Source organism: Mus caroli, chromosome 4 (assembly GCF_900094665.2).
Source record: "Mus caroli chromosome 4, CAROLI_EIJ_v1.1, whole genome shotgun sequence".
In the NCBI taxonomy this organism is placed as follows: Eukaryota; Metazoa; Chordata; class Mammalia; order Rodentia; family Muridae; genus Mus; species Mus caroli.
The window spans coordinates 131398312-131415908 of NC_034573.1; the positions used below are offsets into that span (position 1 = coordinate 131398312).

Genomic DNA, 17597 nt, shown 5'->3' on the forward strand with positions numbered 1-17597 from the left:
GCCCCAGTACAGGGGAACGCCAGGGCCAAAAAGTGGGAGTGGGTGGGTAGGGGAGTGGGGGGAGGGGCATGGGGGACTTTTGGGATAGCATTGGAAATGTAAATGAGGAAAATACCTAATAAAAAATATAAAAAAAAAAAAGAAAAAAGAAAAAGAAAACAGAAGTGAGGGAAAGCAAGGCAACGTCCCGAGGACTAAATCTTCCCAACACCATGCACCTAAAAGGTGACCTGAAAGAAACCCTGACACAAGTGGGCTCCATGATCCCAGACACACAGTCTGAAAATAAGGACACAGACCACTGACTGCAAGGAGCAGTCAACTTTCTGCTGAGATGGCTTCAATGGGCAATGTGCTTAACCTGCAAGCATGAGGACACTGCCCGCTGGAAATGACAGTGTGCACTGACTTGTATTACCTGGGCCTAGGAGACAGAGAGGCTCTTTGGGGCTATTGGCCAGCTAGCCTACCCTAACTGCTGAACCCTAAGGGAGAGACACCAACCAATATGAGGTGGATGACATTCTTTAGAGTGATACCTGAGGTTGCCACACAGTCTATACATGCAACCCACTTTAAAAAGACCCAAAACAAGCCAGGCTTGGTGGTACATGCCTTTAATGCCAGCACGCAGGAGGTAGAGGGACTTGTGAATCAGTGTGATTATCTGAATTCAATCTCTTGCTCCCAGAGGGGACAGGAAAGAACCAGCTCTTGAGAGTTGCCCTCTACTATGGCTGTGGTGTGTGCTGTGCAGCCTACTTTAAAAAAAACCACAGTTCAGACGCCCAGAGACCATCTAAAAGCTGGGACAGTCACACACTGTATGCCAGTGATCCTATGGTGAGAGAATCCCCAGAATACAGCAGCTAGCCTGGTGTACGTAGGACACTGACAAACAGAGATGCTGCCCTAAAACACAGGTGGGAAATGAGGACCAACCCCCGAGACTGTCCTCTGACCTCTATATGTAAGCTGTGGCCACATGTTCAGACACACAGAAAATCAAGTAGCGTCCAAGAATCACCAGAGAGCCAATGGCCTGAGACAGCTGCCTAGGTCTTGCCCATTTGCTCTGATACAACTACTTCTCCTCAGGCCACCCCGACACGCCTGTACACGGGTGAGCTTACCAAGATCGCCACTGAGCAGAGCTTCCGCCAAGGGTGGGTTACGCTCCTTCAGCAAGGACAACTCATGCGGATTGGCCAGCAGCATGTCTCGGAGCAGGGCTGGGTTGTCTAAGCCTTGAGGAGATGATGCTATTTCCCCAGGAGATGAGTGCTGAGCCTGTGTTCTGGGCAGCTGGCGCTGTTGGGGGTTTGACGTGCCAGGCACAGCTATGCTACTGAAGTCAATCCGGGGTAAGTCTGTTGAGATCAATCAATCAAGTTTATCCAAATGATGTATGCCATAAAAACAAGTGTGGAAAGAAACAAAGCACACCCTCATCTGTCACAGAACCTCATCTGTCACCAGTCACTATGCTGTTCCCCTTGCTCCTCCTCCAAGAGGAAATTGGTAGGAAAGGATGAGAGGGGAGTGGTACACTGGAGAGACAGCTCAGAGGTTCTGACACTGGCTGTTCTTGCAGAAGACTAGAACTCAGTTCGCAGCACCCACACGACGGCTCAAAACGACCTGTAACTCCAGTTCTAAGAGCATCCCGTACCCCATGCCCTCTTCTGACCTCCAAGAGCATCAGGCACACACACGGTGCACATGTATCTCAGGACATGGAGACAAGAGGATTAGAAGTTCAAGGTAACTGGCTACAAAGTAAATTTTTGGCCACCTTGGAGATACATGAGACTGTCCCAAGAAAGGTTTTTTTGAGCTAGGCATGGTAGTGCAGGCTTTTAATCCTATCTCTCAGGAAGCAGAAGAAGCAGGATAGATCTCTGTAAGTTTGAGGCCAGTCTACATAGTGAATTCTAGGACAGCTAGGGCTACATGAAGAAACTGTGTCTCAAAAATGAATGAATGAATGAATGAAAGAAAAATCTGAGAAATTTATTTACTGTTTCTATGTGGATGTGTCTGATGCAGTAAGTGTGGGCATGTGTCCCAGAGCATACTCCTTGTCTTAGTCACTGTTCTATTGCTGTGAAAAGACACTATGACCAAGTCAACTCTTACAAAAGAAAGCATTTAATTAGAGGCTTGCTTACAGTGTCAGAAGTCTAGTCCATTGTCATCATGGCAGGGAGCACAGTAGGGATGCAGGCAGGTCTGGAGCAGAGGCTGAGAGGTTGCACAGGAAGCACCTTTACTCTCTGAGCCATCTTACAGGCCCTGGTCCTTAAGTGAGATCCTACAGCTGGAGAGATGCCTCAGTTGTTGTTAAGAGCACTTGCTCTTGGACCTGTGTGCTATTACCAGCATCAACATGGTGGCTCACAACCAGTCCTAAAGCTAGTTCCAATGGTTTGACATACTCCTCTGAACTCCACTGGTACCAGGCACATATGTGGTATACATACGTATTCTAGATTCCCTAGGTCTGGGATTACTAGCCAGGCTCCCTTGATAAGTCCTAACACTTGGGATAAAGAATACTGTATTCATCAGTGAAGAGCATGACTAAGCATTGTGTGTGCAAGTCTGAGGAGGGTCTTCGTACCTCTTTAAATGTACAGCTCATCTGTGCATCCCAGACACGCATGGTCGTGGGACTGAAGAACTGAAGAGTAGGAATCTTTTTACCCCAGGTTCTAGACTATTCTAGAACCTCAGTCTTCACACAGGAGCCCACACAATGCATGAGTCCACTGCCATGAAATGCCCAGAACAGATAGGCATAAAGACAGAGCAAACCTGCCAGATGTAAGGAAGCCAGTCGACAACTATTGGGGTACACATGATGAATGGATGGAACAGAGACGGCAGCTGCGCAACAGCCACTGAGTCTTGTCCTTTACATGGGTGAACTCTGCGGTGTGTGGCTTCAACAAAAGATCTCAATAAATATGTTACATAGGTATGGTGGCTTACGCCTGTAACGGAGACAAGAGGCCTGGAGTTTGAGACAAGCCTGTCTCCAAACAAGCCAAGCCAAAATAAACTAGAGCCAGAATGAGACAATGACCCTAAAAAAAATCCACAATATGTTCAACACTAAAACTCAACCCTGTCTTGAGTCTGGGACAACCTCATCCTGAAGTCCTTTGTCTCAACGACAAACAGGGAATTCTGAAATACATGTATAAGGTTTCAGTCTCATATGTAGGTTGAACTAGTAACTATCTTAAGTCAGATGCCAGCTGGCAGTCAGTATGTTTGTGTAGAGAATGGCCATACAGGACAAAACAGTCCAACAATGGAAAGGAGTGAACAGCAAGCTCCCCGGGGAGCTGCTGTCTCTACCAACTGCCAAGGTAGTCTCTGCAGGTGGAGAGAATCACCTCTCCCCAACATCCATCTCGACAGTCCATTCACCTCAGAGTGATTCTGGAAAAGTTGGCTACATAATAAACCAGATCTCCACATAAATCCCTCCCTTCACAGCAACCACTGGCTATGCTGTCCATGCAGAAACAGTAAAACAAAACTAAAACCAAACAGAAACCAACATACAAGCAAAGCAAAGCTAACACACAGACTCTCAAGCCCCACCTCACTAAGTACACAGGGAACATTTGGTTTTACTGACTGGCAAGCTCAAATGGCTACTCTTTCTAAAGCAGAAGCCCAAGGGATGGATCAAAATCCAGAATGAATACAGTGAGTGCCTGGAGATGGTTGTGCTGTCTGAACGGAAGCACTGTGCACCAGGCTGCAGTATGGATTGCCTAGCACACCTGTCAGCCTAGTACCATAAACTTTGAAAGCAGGAGACCTAAATACTATTTGAAAAATTTCACAAAAATGTCAGGGAAAGCAGGGGTGGGGTGGTGGTGGTGGTGGTGGGGTGGTGCAGGTACTTCCTCATGTAGTTCCACAGCAGGGCTTAGAAACTGACTCAGGAGCCCCTTTAGGGGTAAAGGAAGCTATAGGCCATCTCAGCATCCAGCACATATGTGCCACTCCCACACAGTCCTGCATATTTTGGAGACACAGAAACCTCCTAAATCTAAATGCAGGTCTCAGACTGTGAACACCAGGGCTGGCTGGGTGTGTGGGTGCATGCCTGTAATTCTAGCCCCCAGGAAGATGAGGCTGGAAGCCATCCTGGGTCATATAGGAAGCTCCAAGGCCACACTGGCTTGTGGAAACTTGTCTTTAAAACAAAACAAAAAACAGGGGGTCTGAAGCAATAGCTCAGAGGTTAAGAATGATTCCTGATGCTTCCTAGTACACATAAGCTCATAATATATAATCCCAATTCTATTACTCTGGTATCTGTGGGTACCTGCACTCATGTTTACAAACCGACAGACAGACAGACACAATTAAAATTAATAAACTCAGGGGCTGGAGAGATTGCTCAGCACTTAAGAGCACTGACTGTTCTTATGAAGGTCCTGAGTTCAAATCCCAGCAACTACATAGTGGCTCACAACCATTTCTAATGACATCTGACACCCTCTACTGGTGTCTGAAGACAGCTATAGTATACTTACATATAAATAATAAATAAATCTTTAAAAAATTAATAAACTCTAGTTCTAGAAGACCTGATACCCCTTCTGGCCTCCATAGAAACTGCATGTGCATAGTATACATAAAAAGAGGCAAAATATCCATCCATACAAAAATATATCATTAAAAAACCCTCCAAGTAAATAAGAAGCAAAACAAAACAAAAAGCCCAGCAGTACACATACACAAGAGACGTGCAGGTGGGGGCCCTCAACAGCAGGCACAGGGTCTCTCTCTGACCCTGTTGTCTGTCTGTGAGCCTCTTTCCCCTGGTCCAGCCTCCATAGAAGACGAGCCTAGCCCTACTACCACTCAATATGCTGAAGCAGGTGGAGAGCCATGAGAGGCCTCCTCTTCTCTGAGGAGAAAGGGAGGGAAGAATGGGGGATTGGAAAGGGAAGGAGGGGAAGCATCAGTTAGGATATAAATAAATAAATTAATTAATTAAAAAAAAAAGCAAATTGTGAGAATATATGACTTAAAAAAAAATCTTTACAAAGGGAAGAAAATCTCCCAATCTTGGGGATGGTACACCCAAAATTAGTATTATCAGGGAGGGGCCCAAATATGGTGCTCCAACCACTTAAATCTACAAAGTCTGAAATAACAGAAAGAGGGCTGGAGAGATGGCACAGTGGTTAAGAGCACCTGAGTTCAAATCCCAGCAACCACACGGTGGCTCACAACCATCTGTAATGGGATCTGACGCCCTCTTCTGGTGTGTCTGAAGACAGTTACAGTGTACTCACACACATGAAAGGAAGAAAGGAAAAGAGGAAAAAAAGGAAGAAAGGACGAAAGAAGCTAGCTTAAAAAAGAAAATAGGAATAACAGAAAGCACCATTCTAATTGCTGTTTTTACTTACTAGTTGCACAGCTGATGACATCATTTAAACTTGAGCTTCATCTCTTAATGAGGTAAAGAGGAATGAATTATGTCCCCCACAGCCAAGTAAGGAGAGCAGTAAAATATGGGCCCAAGTGGCTGATGACCAGATACACTGTAGTCAGTCAGGAAGTACAGGCTAACCCAAGCCTCCAAGATCTTCCTAGGGACAAGCGTCATCATGGAACCATCACTGAGGACAGCATAGGTTAATCTTGACCCAGGGCTTACAATGTGCCAGCTCTAAGTTAATCGCGACACCTACTTTACTACAGAAGAGATTGATTTAGAAGTCCAATGACTTCTAAATGACTGCATGTTGCCCAAGATTACACAACAGGCAATCAGGTCTACACTGTTAGTCTGATTCTAACACATAGGACCTCTCTGCTTTACCTAATGATGTCTGTATTAGAAATAATGTGGTGAGTATTGCTCTTACTTGAGAACTGCACTGCAGGGCGAGGGTCTGCATTCTCCTTCTGTCGTAGAATTACAACATCACCATCTTTTAAACCATAAGAAGCCAGTGACCTGTGGTTGTCGGTGAGAGGTCTTTCTGCATAGACAATCTGCAAGGGAAGAAGATCCAGAGGTGTCAAGTACGGAGAAGCAACATGGCAACACTTTTCCTCTTCATCATATTTCCTGCCAAGACCTTTTCATGGGTTCGCATCACGCCTAGAAGGAAATCCCAAGTCCTGCCTGTCTCCTACTATGAAAGAACAACACAAACTCCATTTGTCTTCATTTAAGGGAAGGCTGTAAGGCACCAGCTCCAGGAACAGACCATAAAATACAGAACAAGATCATAAAAAACCCCTCCCAAAGAACAGCCTGGAGATAACCACAAAAATGGGGAAATATTTTACCTCGGAATAGGCCATGTGTGCTGGGCAGCCCTATTTCATCCTATGGTTAAACATTGATGACATAGGAGTATAGACCACTGACTCCTCTGACCACCTCGCACCCAGCAATGAAATCTTAGATTACATAATCCCTGTAGCAAGTAGAGTAACCACTGTAACCCATGCCCACCCCACCCCCACGCCCTAAGAAAGCCTGTGGGCCTTTGTCTGGGGTCGCCACTTCAAAGGATGGCAGACCCCTGCATGCTGGTTGTTTCTGCAGAATAAAGGCTCTCTCTCTGTCTGTCTGTGCATGCTGAGTCTGGGGTCTTCCTTCAGCGATTTTCAGACCCTTACACTAGGCCCAAAGGATCTGGCTATGGCTGCTTCTGACTTCACCCTTCTGTTGTCCCAATGAGACTCACATCCTCTCAGGTGGTTTGTTTCTTCTGTCACTCTGTTTAGGTCTCTAGTCAAGTACTACCCTTCAGTGCTCTTTCCAAAAGCCGCGTGTGCTCTGGATATGGGCTGTGGGTGCAGCTCAACGACATGGCATTTCTCTTACACCCAAGGCCCAGGTTCCATCCCTAACAACACAATGTACTTTAAAGCAAACTATACTTTCCTCATCTACTATGCTACATACTGATCTGCTCCTTAGTCTGTCTGCTCAAATGAAATGTAGGCTGTACGGAAGCAACATTTGGTTCAACTGTCCACCACAGAGGCTTAGGACAAGGCCTGTTATATGTAAGGAATGCCCAGAAGTCTGCTCAGGGCAAGGATGGGTGGGATCATATAGTGGGGAGTCTTACTTAGCTTTCACTCTCAGCAAGCAGGGAAAGAGGAATGACAGATTCTGGGTATGTTCACTACAAGGTCAACTGGTCATGAAGGAACATGCAATACTGGGAGGCCAGGGCAGAAAAACCATCTCCTGTACCAGGCTGGCCACAGCTGTACTCAAGGATCAAGTTCTAAACAAACAAACAAACAAACAAACAAACCAAGTTCAAGTTAATCTGCCAAGTTCAAGATAAAAAATTTCAAGATAAAAAGATAATCATGTTTTTCCAACTGTAAAACAACCATCCCCCAACCGTGCGTGGCAGCTTACTGGCACGGGGTATGTGTGCTCACAGGCCTTTCTCTGCTCTCCTGCTTGTGAACTGTAAATAGGAAAGAAAAGAAAGCATGTGAGCTAAGTACTATTAGCAGGAATACTGTCTATGTCCAACACAACACCAGAGAGCAGTATGAGGAGAAGAAGGGACAGAACACAGAGCAGCACACTGACTTAGCCACATAGGATGTGAGCTGGTCCCTATGTCATCATGTAGTCCACAGAACAGACTGGGTCCTGAGCCACAGCTTGCTCCCTGAGCGTACTCTGCGCCGGGCCGTAAGCTGGCTGTGCAACTTGAGCTGGCTATTAACTCAGCCAGGAGGGCCCTGTCATTAGGTGGGCCAAGAGTCAAATTTCTTGTGTCCAGCAGGCCACCAGGACTGATCACAACAGATGTCCCTTCTAGTTCTTTTTCCACACTAAGCCCAGGGCCTTGTACCTGGATAGGCAACTTGTCTACCACTGAGCTCTGCCACCAGGCCTCCCTCATCCACCCGCATGCTCTCTTAGCTACGTTCCTGGACACAGAGCGAACAGATAGCATTTGCACAGGCCACTCTGACCATCCACTGTCATTCTGCTCCAAAGTCTGTGGTGATAGGGGCAAAAGTGACCCTTCAAAGCTGAATCCTTCCAGAGACAAGAGAATAGAACTCATCTGTCCAACTTCACAAGTTTTATACAAGACTAAAAATGACTGCAACCAGGTGGATCCCTGTGAATTTAAAGCAAACCTGGTCTACATTCAAGTCCAGGACAGCCAGAGAAACTCTAGAAATCAAAACTCTTGTTCTAACACTTACATATAGTGTAGATCTTATACTTAAGGTAGAAAACAAGGGATTCCTTTTCTCTTTGGTAATTCAAAAAGAAAGTTGTGCTACACATAACTTGTTGGGGTATGAAGAAAACAACCATAAGCCAAAGCAGAGGCTGTGTACCTGAGTGGCATCAACACCATTAAGCCACTGTGAGGAGGTCACTGATAGCCCATGGCCTACTCTAGCTTCTCAGGCTCAGCTGTCAGTTTATTTAAAGACACATGACTAGTCTCCCAAGGCAGACAGACACACTAGACATCCTTACTAGAATATGTACTCATTATAAAGAACCAAACTCAGGAAGGTGAGAATGCTTTAGGGTCTGAGGCTGTGGTTCAGTGGGAAAGCATCTGCCTGACATGGAAGAGCCCATGGATCCTCTCCCAGTGGACACAATGTAAACATCCAAACAAAAAAGAGCACCTGCTACCACTGAGTGAGGCTCTACTGGGCTAACATGCCAAGTCCCCATCCTCCCACTGACCTCTCACACTGTCTCACTGGATGCCAATCATTTTAACAGAGACCATTTGTCCAATTTTATGGACCAGAAGACACAGAGGTCACACAGCCATTAAGAGAACTGAAACTGGAGTTCTGTATGCTCAACATTAAAATGATATTCTTTTACAGCACCCAAAGCAGCCTCAGAGATTGGCCTCTAAGTCATCCTCTACCTTAAAAATCTACACCTCCACTGGCAGTGCCTGCCTGAGGCTCTGGTTCAATTCTGAGCAGGGGAGTATGGGACACACACACACACACACACACACACACACATCAATTAATACTGGGGCTGGGGAATGTAGCTCAATGGTGCAACACTGCAAAGGACATGACAAGGCAGGAGAGAGGGGAAAGAAATATTGCAATGCCTAGTGTCTTCTTGGTTGGCCTATTTTTTTCCCTTTTTTCCTTATTTTTAGATTCTTTTTTATGTATATGAACCTTTTACCTGCATTTACATGTGTGTATCACCTGCATTTATATGTGTATCTCACCTACATATATGTGTATCTCATCTGCATGCATGTATATACCACCTGGGAAGTATATATGTATATTACCTGCAAGTATATCCATACTTTACCTACATATATATTATGTATATCACTTGCATGCCTGGTGCCTGTGGAGACCATTCATTAGTGTTAGATTCTCTAAAACTGGAATTACAAATGTTTGTGAGCCACCATTTGGATGCTGGGAACTGAATCTAGCCTTCAGCAAGAGCAGCCAGTGTGCTCACAACTGCTGAGCTATCTTCCCAACCCCAGTTTCTTCTTTTTAAAAGCATGGCAACAAAAGCCAAGAGTAATAGCATTCACCTTTAATCCCAGCATTCAGGAGGCAGAGGCAGGCAGATCTCTGGATGTCTCTGAGTTTGAGGCCAACCTGGTTTACAAAACATTCCAGGACAGTCTGGGCCTATATAGAAAACCCTGTCTTGAAAAAAAAATTTTTTTGAGAAGAGAAGAAAAGAGAAGGGAAGGATGGGGACAATCATGAGTGACAAGGAAGTGCTAAGTCCCAGATAGTCACTGACATCAGGCATGGTAACAAGCTATGGAATACCTCATCCAATCTCAAAATGGGTGGATTACTTAGGCATTGCCATCTGTTTAGCCCTGATTTCAAAGGATTTGGATGTCGGTCAGAAGGGCAAATCAAAGGACTGTTCACATCACGGGCACGGCAGAAACAAAGAAGAGGACACAGGAAGACATATCCCAAGGACATACTTTCAACGACCCTCTTCTTCTAACCAGGTCCCATCTTCACCACCTCCCAGTATTTCCATTTTACTATGAGTTCATCAAAGGGTTGGTTAATCCATGGGTTAGGTCAGAGCCTCATGATGCAATTGTCTCTGAAAATGCTGTAATAGGCACGTGTGGAGGTGTGTTTCACTGATCCCCCGGGAAGGCTAATTCAGTTGTGATGACAACAAAATTAGCCATCACACTGGGAAGAAAAAAATACTCACAAGAACCAAAATCAGCAAGTAACCAGGGCATGGAGACATGGAAACTGTAATCCCAACACTTAGGGTGGTAACCAAGTAACCAGGGCATGGAGACATACACTGTAATCCCAACACTGTAATGGGTGGGGGTAAGGCCAGGCTGGGCTACTGAGACCCTAGCTCAAAATAGTTCAAGACAGGCAGTAACTTTTCTTTTTTTCTTTTCATCTTAAGTCCTTAAGGAAATCACCTTTAGGTCAGCCTGCAATCCCAGTACTTGGGGAGCAGAGGCAGGAGGATTAGTGGCTCAAGGCTAGCTTGGGCTGTCTAAAACAAACCCTGTCATCTTCCAACTTAGATCAATGACTTCATGTCTCTATCAGCCAAACAAAAGGCAAGCTGGTGATGGCTCTGTCACAACTCTTATGACTTCTCAAAAGCGAGTATGGAAGACCTGAGCCCTGCCATTCAGAACAGCATACTAGATAAATCGATTATGGAGGTGTAAATCTGCAGAAGTGGTACCAGAGGAACAAGCCGGAGACACAATTTCAACCTCAGTCAACATCTAGCAACAGACTAATTAATATCATTAATGCAACTCCACAATCCTTAAGCATGACATTAAATTCTTTCTTGTATTGCAGAGTGTGATGGCTCACACACTTTTTTAATTTTTGTTTGTGTTTTTTTGAGACAGGGTTTCTCTGTGTAGCCCTGGCTGTCCTGGAACTTACTTTGTAGACCAGGCTGGCCTCGAACTCAGAAATCCGCCTGCCTCTGCCTCCTGAGTGCCGGGGTTAAGAGTGTGAGCCAAGCCGGGCATGGTTGCGCACGCCTTTAATCCCAGCACTCGGGGAGGCAGATCTCTGTGAGTTTGACGCCAGCCTGGTCTGCAGAGTTCCAGGACAGCCAGGGTTACACAGAGAAACCCTGTCTGGAAAAGCAAAGCAAAGCAAACCAGAATTTCTTGGTATCTGAAAGAGCTTCCATTTCCTGGGGATTGGGGAGCTAAACTGCTTTCTCTTTTGACAAGTGCTGGGGATCTAATGCATAGCAGGCAAGCCAGTACATCTTATTTTTCTGAAACAAGGTTTCCTATACAGACCAGGCTAGCTAGATCTTCGAGCTCCACCTCAGCCTGTCTCCCAAGTGCTGGGATTAACAATGCGAGTCACCATGCTCAGCACCCCAACAAACACCTGAGACAGGTTCTTACTGCGCAGGCTCGGCTGTCCCGAGACCTGAAATGGAGTCCAGGCTGGCCTTGAACTCTCAGTCTCAAATATCAAACAAAAACAATCAAAACCAAACTGACACTCAATGTGCAAGTTATCCCTGGGTTATGAGGAATAAGTGAGTGGTGGCAGTCTTTATCCTTCTCTGTGTTACAACCTTTCTATCGTAGCTGTTCAGCATTTACCAGAAAGAAAGAAACAAAAAACAAACAAAAAAACTAAAAAAAAAAAGGAAAGAAAACTACATAAGGAAATAAACACATCAAAACTAGCCACCACAGAAACTTCCAGTTTCCATGGTTTAAAATAGCATTTTTGTAACCCACACTCAGGCTGTGTACAAAAGTAGCATTTCTAGGGTCACAGCTAACTGCTGTTAGCTGCTACTTCAGCATGCCTTTCATTGAGGGTCCTTCTACTCTGTACAGGCTTTTTTCCACACCACCTACAGAAGTGAACTATGTTTCAAAACTATCAAGACATGCATTGAATGTGAAACTAAGTCCTAATAACTGCTTGAGGTCAGCCCAGCCAAGCCTGCATCAAAGCATCGCCCTGAGCCTGCCTGGCTGCCAAGCCCACACTTGCTCTGAGACAGAGCAGGTTCTTCTAAAGATGGTTTCTATTCTACACTTATTGTCATTAGATTACAACTACTATAATCAGACTAGAGCGGTTAAAAACCTCACACCTTCTCCAAATGACTTGCGCACATCTGCTGCTGCTGAGAGATGGAGCTCCAAACCAGCATCCCCTGTGAGGGACACATGCTGGACAGTCCCTCAAGGGTACAGGAGGGAAACAGAAAGCACAGCCATTTTTATTTCTATTTATTTTTTAATTTTTGAAAAATGTACGCTTATTTCTGTGTACTTTGCCTGCATGCCTATACATGTACCATGTACACGGCTGGTGCCCACAGAGGCCACAAGAGGGCATTGAATCCTGTGTAACTAGAGTTACTGATTGATGGTTGTGAGCCCCTGTATGGGTGCTGGGAATCAAACCTCTGTAAGACGCCTCTATAAAAGCAACAAGTGCTCTTAATGGTTATCTGTCTCTTGAATCCCATCTTCATTCATTCTAGTTCATCCTCTTCCCAAGCCCCCCAGGTTTCTCTGTGTATCCCTGGCTGTCTAGGCACCTGACCTGTAGACCAGGCTCACCTTGAACTCGGAGATCTCCTGGCCTCTGCCTCCTGAGTTCTGGGAATAAAGATGTGCACCGCCACTCGGCTTAGCTTACCTTTTCTTGAATTCCATTTTGTATCTATTTATAATAAACATCACTACTTAATGTATATAATGTAACTGATGTATAGTATATGCACATATGTAATACCTGTTAGCTGTGTACCATACTACGTTGTGTACCATGCTCTGAACCACACAGCTGACTGTGCACACACATGTATAATACATAAAACAGGCATTTATGTATAAGTTGCTGTGAGCAGGGTGGAAAACACTTCACTTACGGGTCTATAGTAGATATAACATGAAAATAATAAATTAGAACAGAAACCATCTCCACCTGCACATGTGATTAAAGTGGGACTCTGAAGCCAAGCCAAGAGATGGGAATGGAAGAACTCAAGTAAACAGACTGAATGAAAGCTGAGAGGAAGGGACAAAACAGGAAAACAGGTTAGGGAGCTCAAGTCAGACAGACTAGGACTTAAAAGACAAAAGACTCTCATGTTTACTTTCCTGATCCGAAGAAAGGAAGTGACTCAAGTGTCTGGGGTGGGTCCTGGTCCTGCCTGAGGGGGCTAGCCAGTGAACTAGACAAGTGACCCCCCACTTAAAAATCAGCTCTTAAAATAGACACTAAGTTGTCAGGTTACATAGAGCCAACAGCACTAACCTGAAAAACAGGGTGCTGTTTACAGCTATTTAATACAGGCTTAACACGGTTGGAGTCTGGGTTTCTGTATGCTAATTTGGGTTGGGAAGAAAGTAAACACCAAATTTACTTAAAGAAGAACTTAGAGCTAGCCTAATCGTTCAAATGGTACCCTTCAAACTCCGGACTGACAGAAGACTGAACCCTCCTTAACCATACAATTATGATTCAGTCTGATATCCCCTTTAGTTTACTTAACATTTTCTACAGACATCGGAGTGCAATGGGCTGGGCAGGGAGCCTGTAAGGCAGCGGTAGTGCTAGCTAGGATGACGTGCACACAGGATGGAGGAAGAGAAACAGCGAGAAACAGCTTCACCCTCTGTAGACATCAAGTCCTACCAACAAATTCAACTTAAAATTACTCCCCATCAGCTCCAATTATAACTTGGGTCATCAAAACACCCTACCTACCTACATACATACATACACACACACACACATAAATTGAAAAAAAAATTTTTTTTAAAGACTTCAAAACTGAAAACTGGACTTGGACATGATAGTGTATTCTTGTAATCCCAGCTGTACAGGAGCCTGAAGCAGGAGGGCTGCTGTCTGAGGCTAGCCTTGACCCCACAGTTGAGACTTTGTCTCAAAAAAAAAAAAAAAGGCAAACAAACAAAAACCAAAAGCAGCTGGTTGTGATGGCTCAGGCCTTAACTCCAAACATTTGGGAGGCAAAGTCAACAGGAATCTCTGTTGAGTGTAGATGGGAGCCAGTGTTTTATATGGTGAGACCTGCCTTAAAAACAAAACAAACAACAACCCACAATCAACCAATCCTCTAAAAAGTCAAGTCTCCCCCAGCCCCCCAAACTCCCTGGTCCTAACTTGTCCCTGCCACCTGTATGAGGAGGCTGACCAACAGGAAGGGGGTCCTAGGTTTTTGTGGTTTAATTTTTCTGTGGAAAGTGGGGGAACTGTTTATTCCCAACTTTTGCCAGACTGCGTATGTGAGTGACACCTCCTTCCCTAAAATAGATCCTTCCAGAAAGAGCGGCATGCCAAGGTTCTAAAGTTCACACTGCGAAAAGGAATGGTACTTCTGAACACAATATTGACACGCGGTTTACCGTAAGTCAGGACAGAACAGGCAGTCGTTGGGCAACAGTTTTTGGAACTATTTCATCATTGCAGAAGGAAATCAAGATTTACATTCTGGGGCCTTGGGAGCAGTCTATAATTTTCTGGTGTTTAGACTACACCCAGCGGGGGCCACTTTGGTTAGAATCTTAAGGGATTTAGTGCAAAGGTTACAGATAGTCCACCTATTGTTTGATGAAGTCTACTAAGGACACCAAAGCATTTTGAGAATATATTTTCTTGTTAAAACATGAGAAGGCTGAACCTCCTCGCCGCCGAATCCCTCGGGGGTCTTCAGACAGTAGGCCATTTTCAAGCTAATATCCTTCGAAAGCAATGAGCTTTGAACTGACCCAACTAAACTGGGCCCAGAAAGGAGGAGGGCTTTGGCCTGAGAGAAGCAGACAGACTGAGTTAACCTAACCATTACTTTAATTAATATATGACACATATATGTATGTATGTATGTGTGTATATAATATATATAATAAATTAACCAGAAATGTATGCATTTCCAGAGACGTCAATGGCAGAGCGAGTCTCAAACTTTTTCCCCTCACTTTCAACCGCAAATCTGCACAGGTAGTAAACTGCGCATATTGGAGCGGTCCAAATAAGCGAACCCCAGGCCAGCGTCGTTCTCCCAGTGATCCAAACTGGTATTTCTGGTCGAAAAGTCAGGAGATCCCGGATGAGGACCCAGGCTCCCGAAGGCCAGAAGGTGGGGAGCGCTGCCCGCCCGCGCACGTGCCCCTCTAGCTGCAGTGGGTGCATCCACGGGCGGCTGCAGGACTCGGCCCCCGCCGCCCCCCAGCTCCCCCCGCCCCCGGCCACAGCGGCCGGAGGCCCCCCGCTCGCTGCCGCACCCCGGCGTACCTGGCTCTCGGCGGCGGGGATGCCGGACTCGAGCTCGCACAGCGCGCGGAAGTTGTGCAGCTCGAAGTCGGCGTCGACCTGGAGGGAAAAGGTCACCTCGGAGAGGTCCCTCCGCACACAGTACACGGTGAGCAGCATGGCCCGGGCCCGACCCGGCTCGGCTCGGCCCGGCCTGGGCGCTGGGCGGAAGGCAGCCGGCGGCTGGGGGGACCTGGCGGCAGCGGCAGGAGGGCGACGGGCGCGGGCTGCTCGCTCGCTCACTCCTTCCCTCCCTCACACGCGCGCAGTGACTCACTCGCTCCCGCCCTCGGCAGCCAGCGCGGCCGCCGCCACCCGCCTGCGACGCCGTCTGCCTGCCTGCCGGCCTGCCTCCCACCGCTGCCGTCAAGCGCGCGAGCCGCCCGCCTGGCGCCCCGCCCCGTCGCAACGCCACGGCCGTAAAGCGCGCCAGGTTGCCGGCAGCCTTCGCGACGCTCGGCTGTGGGGCCGGGCGGGGCTGGGGAGACTGGAGGGAGGAATGGGGATGCGGGGGTGGGGGAACCCCACGGTTTAATGCTTGAGCTCGGGAGTACTCCAGGATCCCAGTCCCAGTTAGTCATCCAACAGGGACCTACTGTGCGAATGGCGTGCGCATCAAAATGGTTGAAAGACAAATTAAGCCCATCTTTCTAAAACAGAGTTTTCGTAATGGAAGTTGTCATTTCAGTAATATTAACTCGGTTTCGTCTTGGTAATGAATGTAGGACGAAAACCCAGATCCTTTGCTGTGCTCAAGGCCCATCCCAGGCTGCGGGGCTGGCATGGCTGCACTGGCAGCCACACACAGCTCAGTGCTTCTTAGTTACCTCACTCTCAGACTGCATCCAGCACTGGACGTTTACTGGGTACGGTTTAGAATTTACTCCGTATACTGGGACTGGTAGCGCAAACCTGTAATCCCAGCTACTCAGGAGGGTGAACAGAAGGCTGGCAAATTCCAAGCCTGCCTGGATCACAAGTGTTCCAGTCTGAACAATTTACTTTAATGGTATAGATAAAATACCTTATTGACATCTTGCCTACCAGGACCAAGCTCAACCTCAACAGGACAAAAAGACAGTACTTGGGAAAGAGTTGTTATTTTAGTGGCCACTCAATGCATAAGAAGATGTAGATACCAAGAATGGTAAAAATCCGAAAACATCTCCCGGGTCCACTAGGGTGGTCCACATTTGTAATCCCAGCACTCAGGAGTTGGTTTCCAGTCCTGGATTAGGGGCTGAGGTATGCATTGTACAAATCAAAGGCTCAAGGTTCTCCTGACATCCCTCTGTCCCTACCCGGCAGGGACTCAGCTGCCCTTCCCCCAGAGACTTTTCTGCATTTAATACAGATATCATATCATATGTGATATTAGTCTCTCTCTGTCTCCCCCCACCCCCATGCTCTTTCTTTCTTTCTTTTCCCTCTTCTCCTTTCCCTTCCCATGGCGACTAATATGGCCTCCTTCCTCTCCTTCCTTGGGGCCAGTGAATTCGTCCTCCTGACAGAAGCTTCCCAACCCAACAAACCCGAATTTACGACAAGCTAATCTGTCTTGAATTGGTTCATTTCACCATCATCCAGGAGCAGAGACTGCAGGATCACTACAAGCACAAGGATTTCCACTCCTGGCTCTGTGGAGCAAGGAACCTCCTCCAGCAGAACAGGAAGGAAATGGGAAGCAGGGTGGCTGTGGATGCTGCAAGAACTTCACTTTGCGGAAAAGACAGAATACATAGGCGCAGACTTTTACAAAAACAGAAGTGGAGACGCTGGGACCACAGGACAGGGCTGAAATCAAGCATCAGTGACAGAAAGCCCAGCTGCTGTGCCAAAAGAAAAGAAAATTACAGTGAAAATGTCAGCTAGAGAGCCTTTCAAAATGGAGTTAGGAAACTTAAGTAAGGTTTCTGAGGATGCCAGATGCCCCGCAGGATGTGAACTCCAATCACCCCACTGTGATTGCGTCTCCACAGTTAGTGGGCACCAAGATGTCTATTGTGGCATGAATTGTTCCTTTAGAAATTTAAAACTGTAAACCAGGCAGTGGCGGTGCACATCTTTAACCCCAGCACTTGAGAGGAGGCAGAGGCAGGTGGATCTCTGTGGGTTCCAGGGAAGCCTGGTCTACAGAGAGAAACCCTGTTATATGTATGTGTGTATTGGCTGCATGTTTGTCTGAACACAAGTATGGATAGTGCTGGTGAGGAGGAAAAGGATGTCAGGTTCCCTGGGTCTGG

The 17597-nt window shown here is 46.5% G+C and overlaps 1 protein-coding gene across 2 annotated transcripts in view; it reads right to left on the bottom strand.

Annotated features, from left to right (window-relative positions):
- Positions 1-15683, bottom strand: part of LOC110293695 (protein DDI1 homolog 2) — a 41912-nt gene extending 26229 nt beyond the window's left edge. For both annotated transcript variants that reach the window (XM_029475706.1, XM_029475708.1), the window contains exons 1-3: positions 15337-15683; positions 5910-6039; positions 1134-1370 (exon numbers count right to left, since the gene is read on the bottom strand). In XM_029475706.1, coding sequence (XP_029331566.1) covers positions 1134-1370; positions 5910-6039; positions 15337-15474 — 505 coding nt within the window. In that variant the 5' untranslated portion in view covers positions 15475-15683. The remainder of the gene's footprint in view (positions 1-1133; positions 1371-5909; positions 6040-15336) is intronic.
- Positions 15684-17597: the final 1914 nt, after the last annotated feature.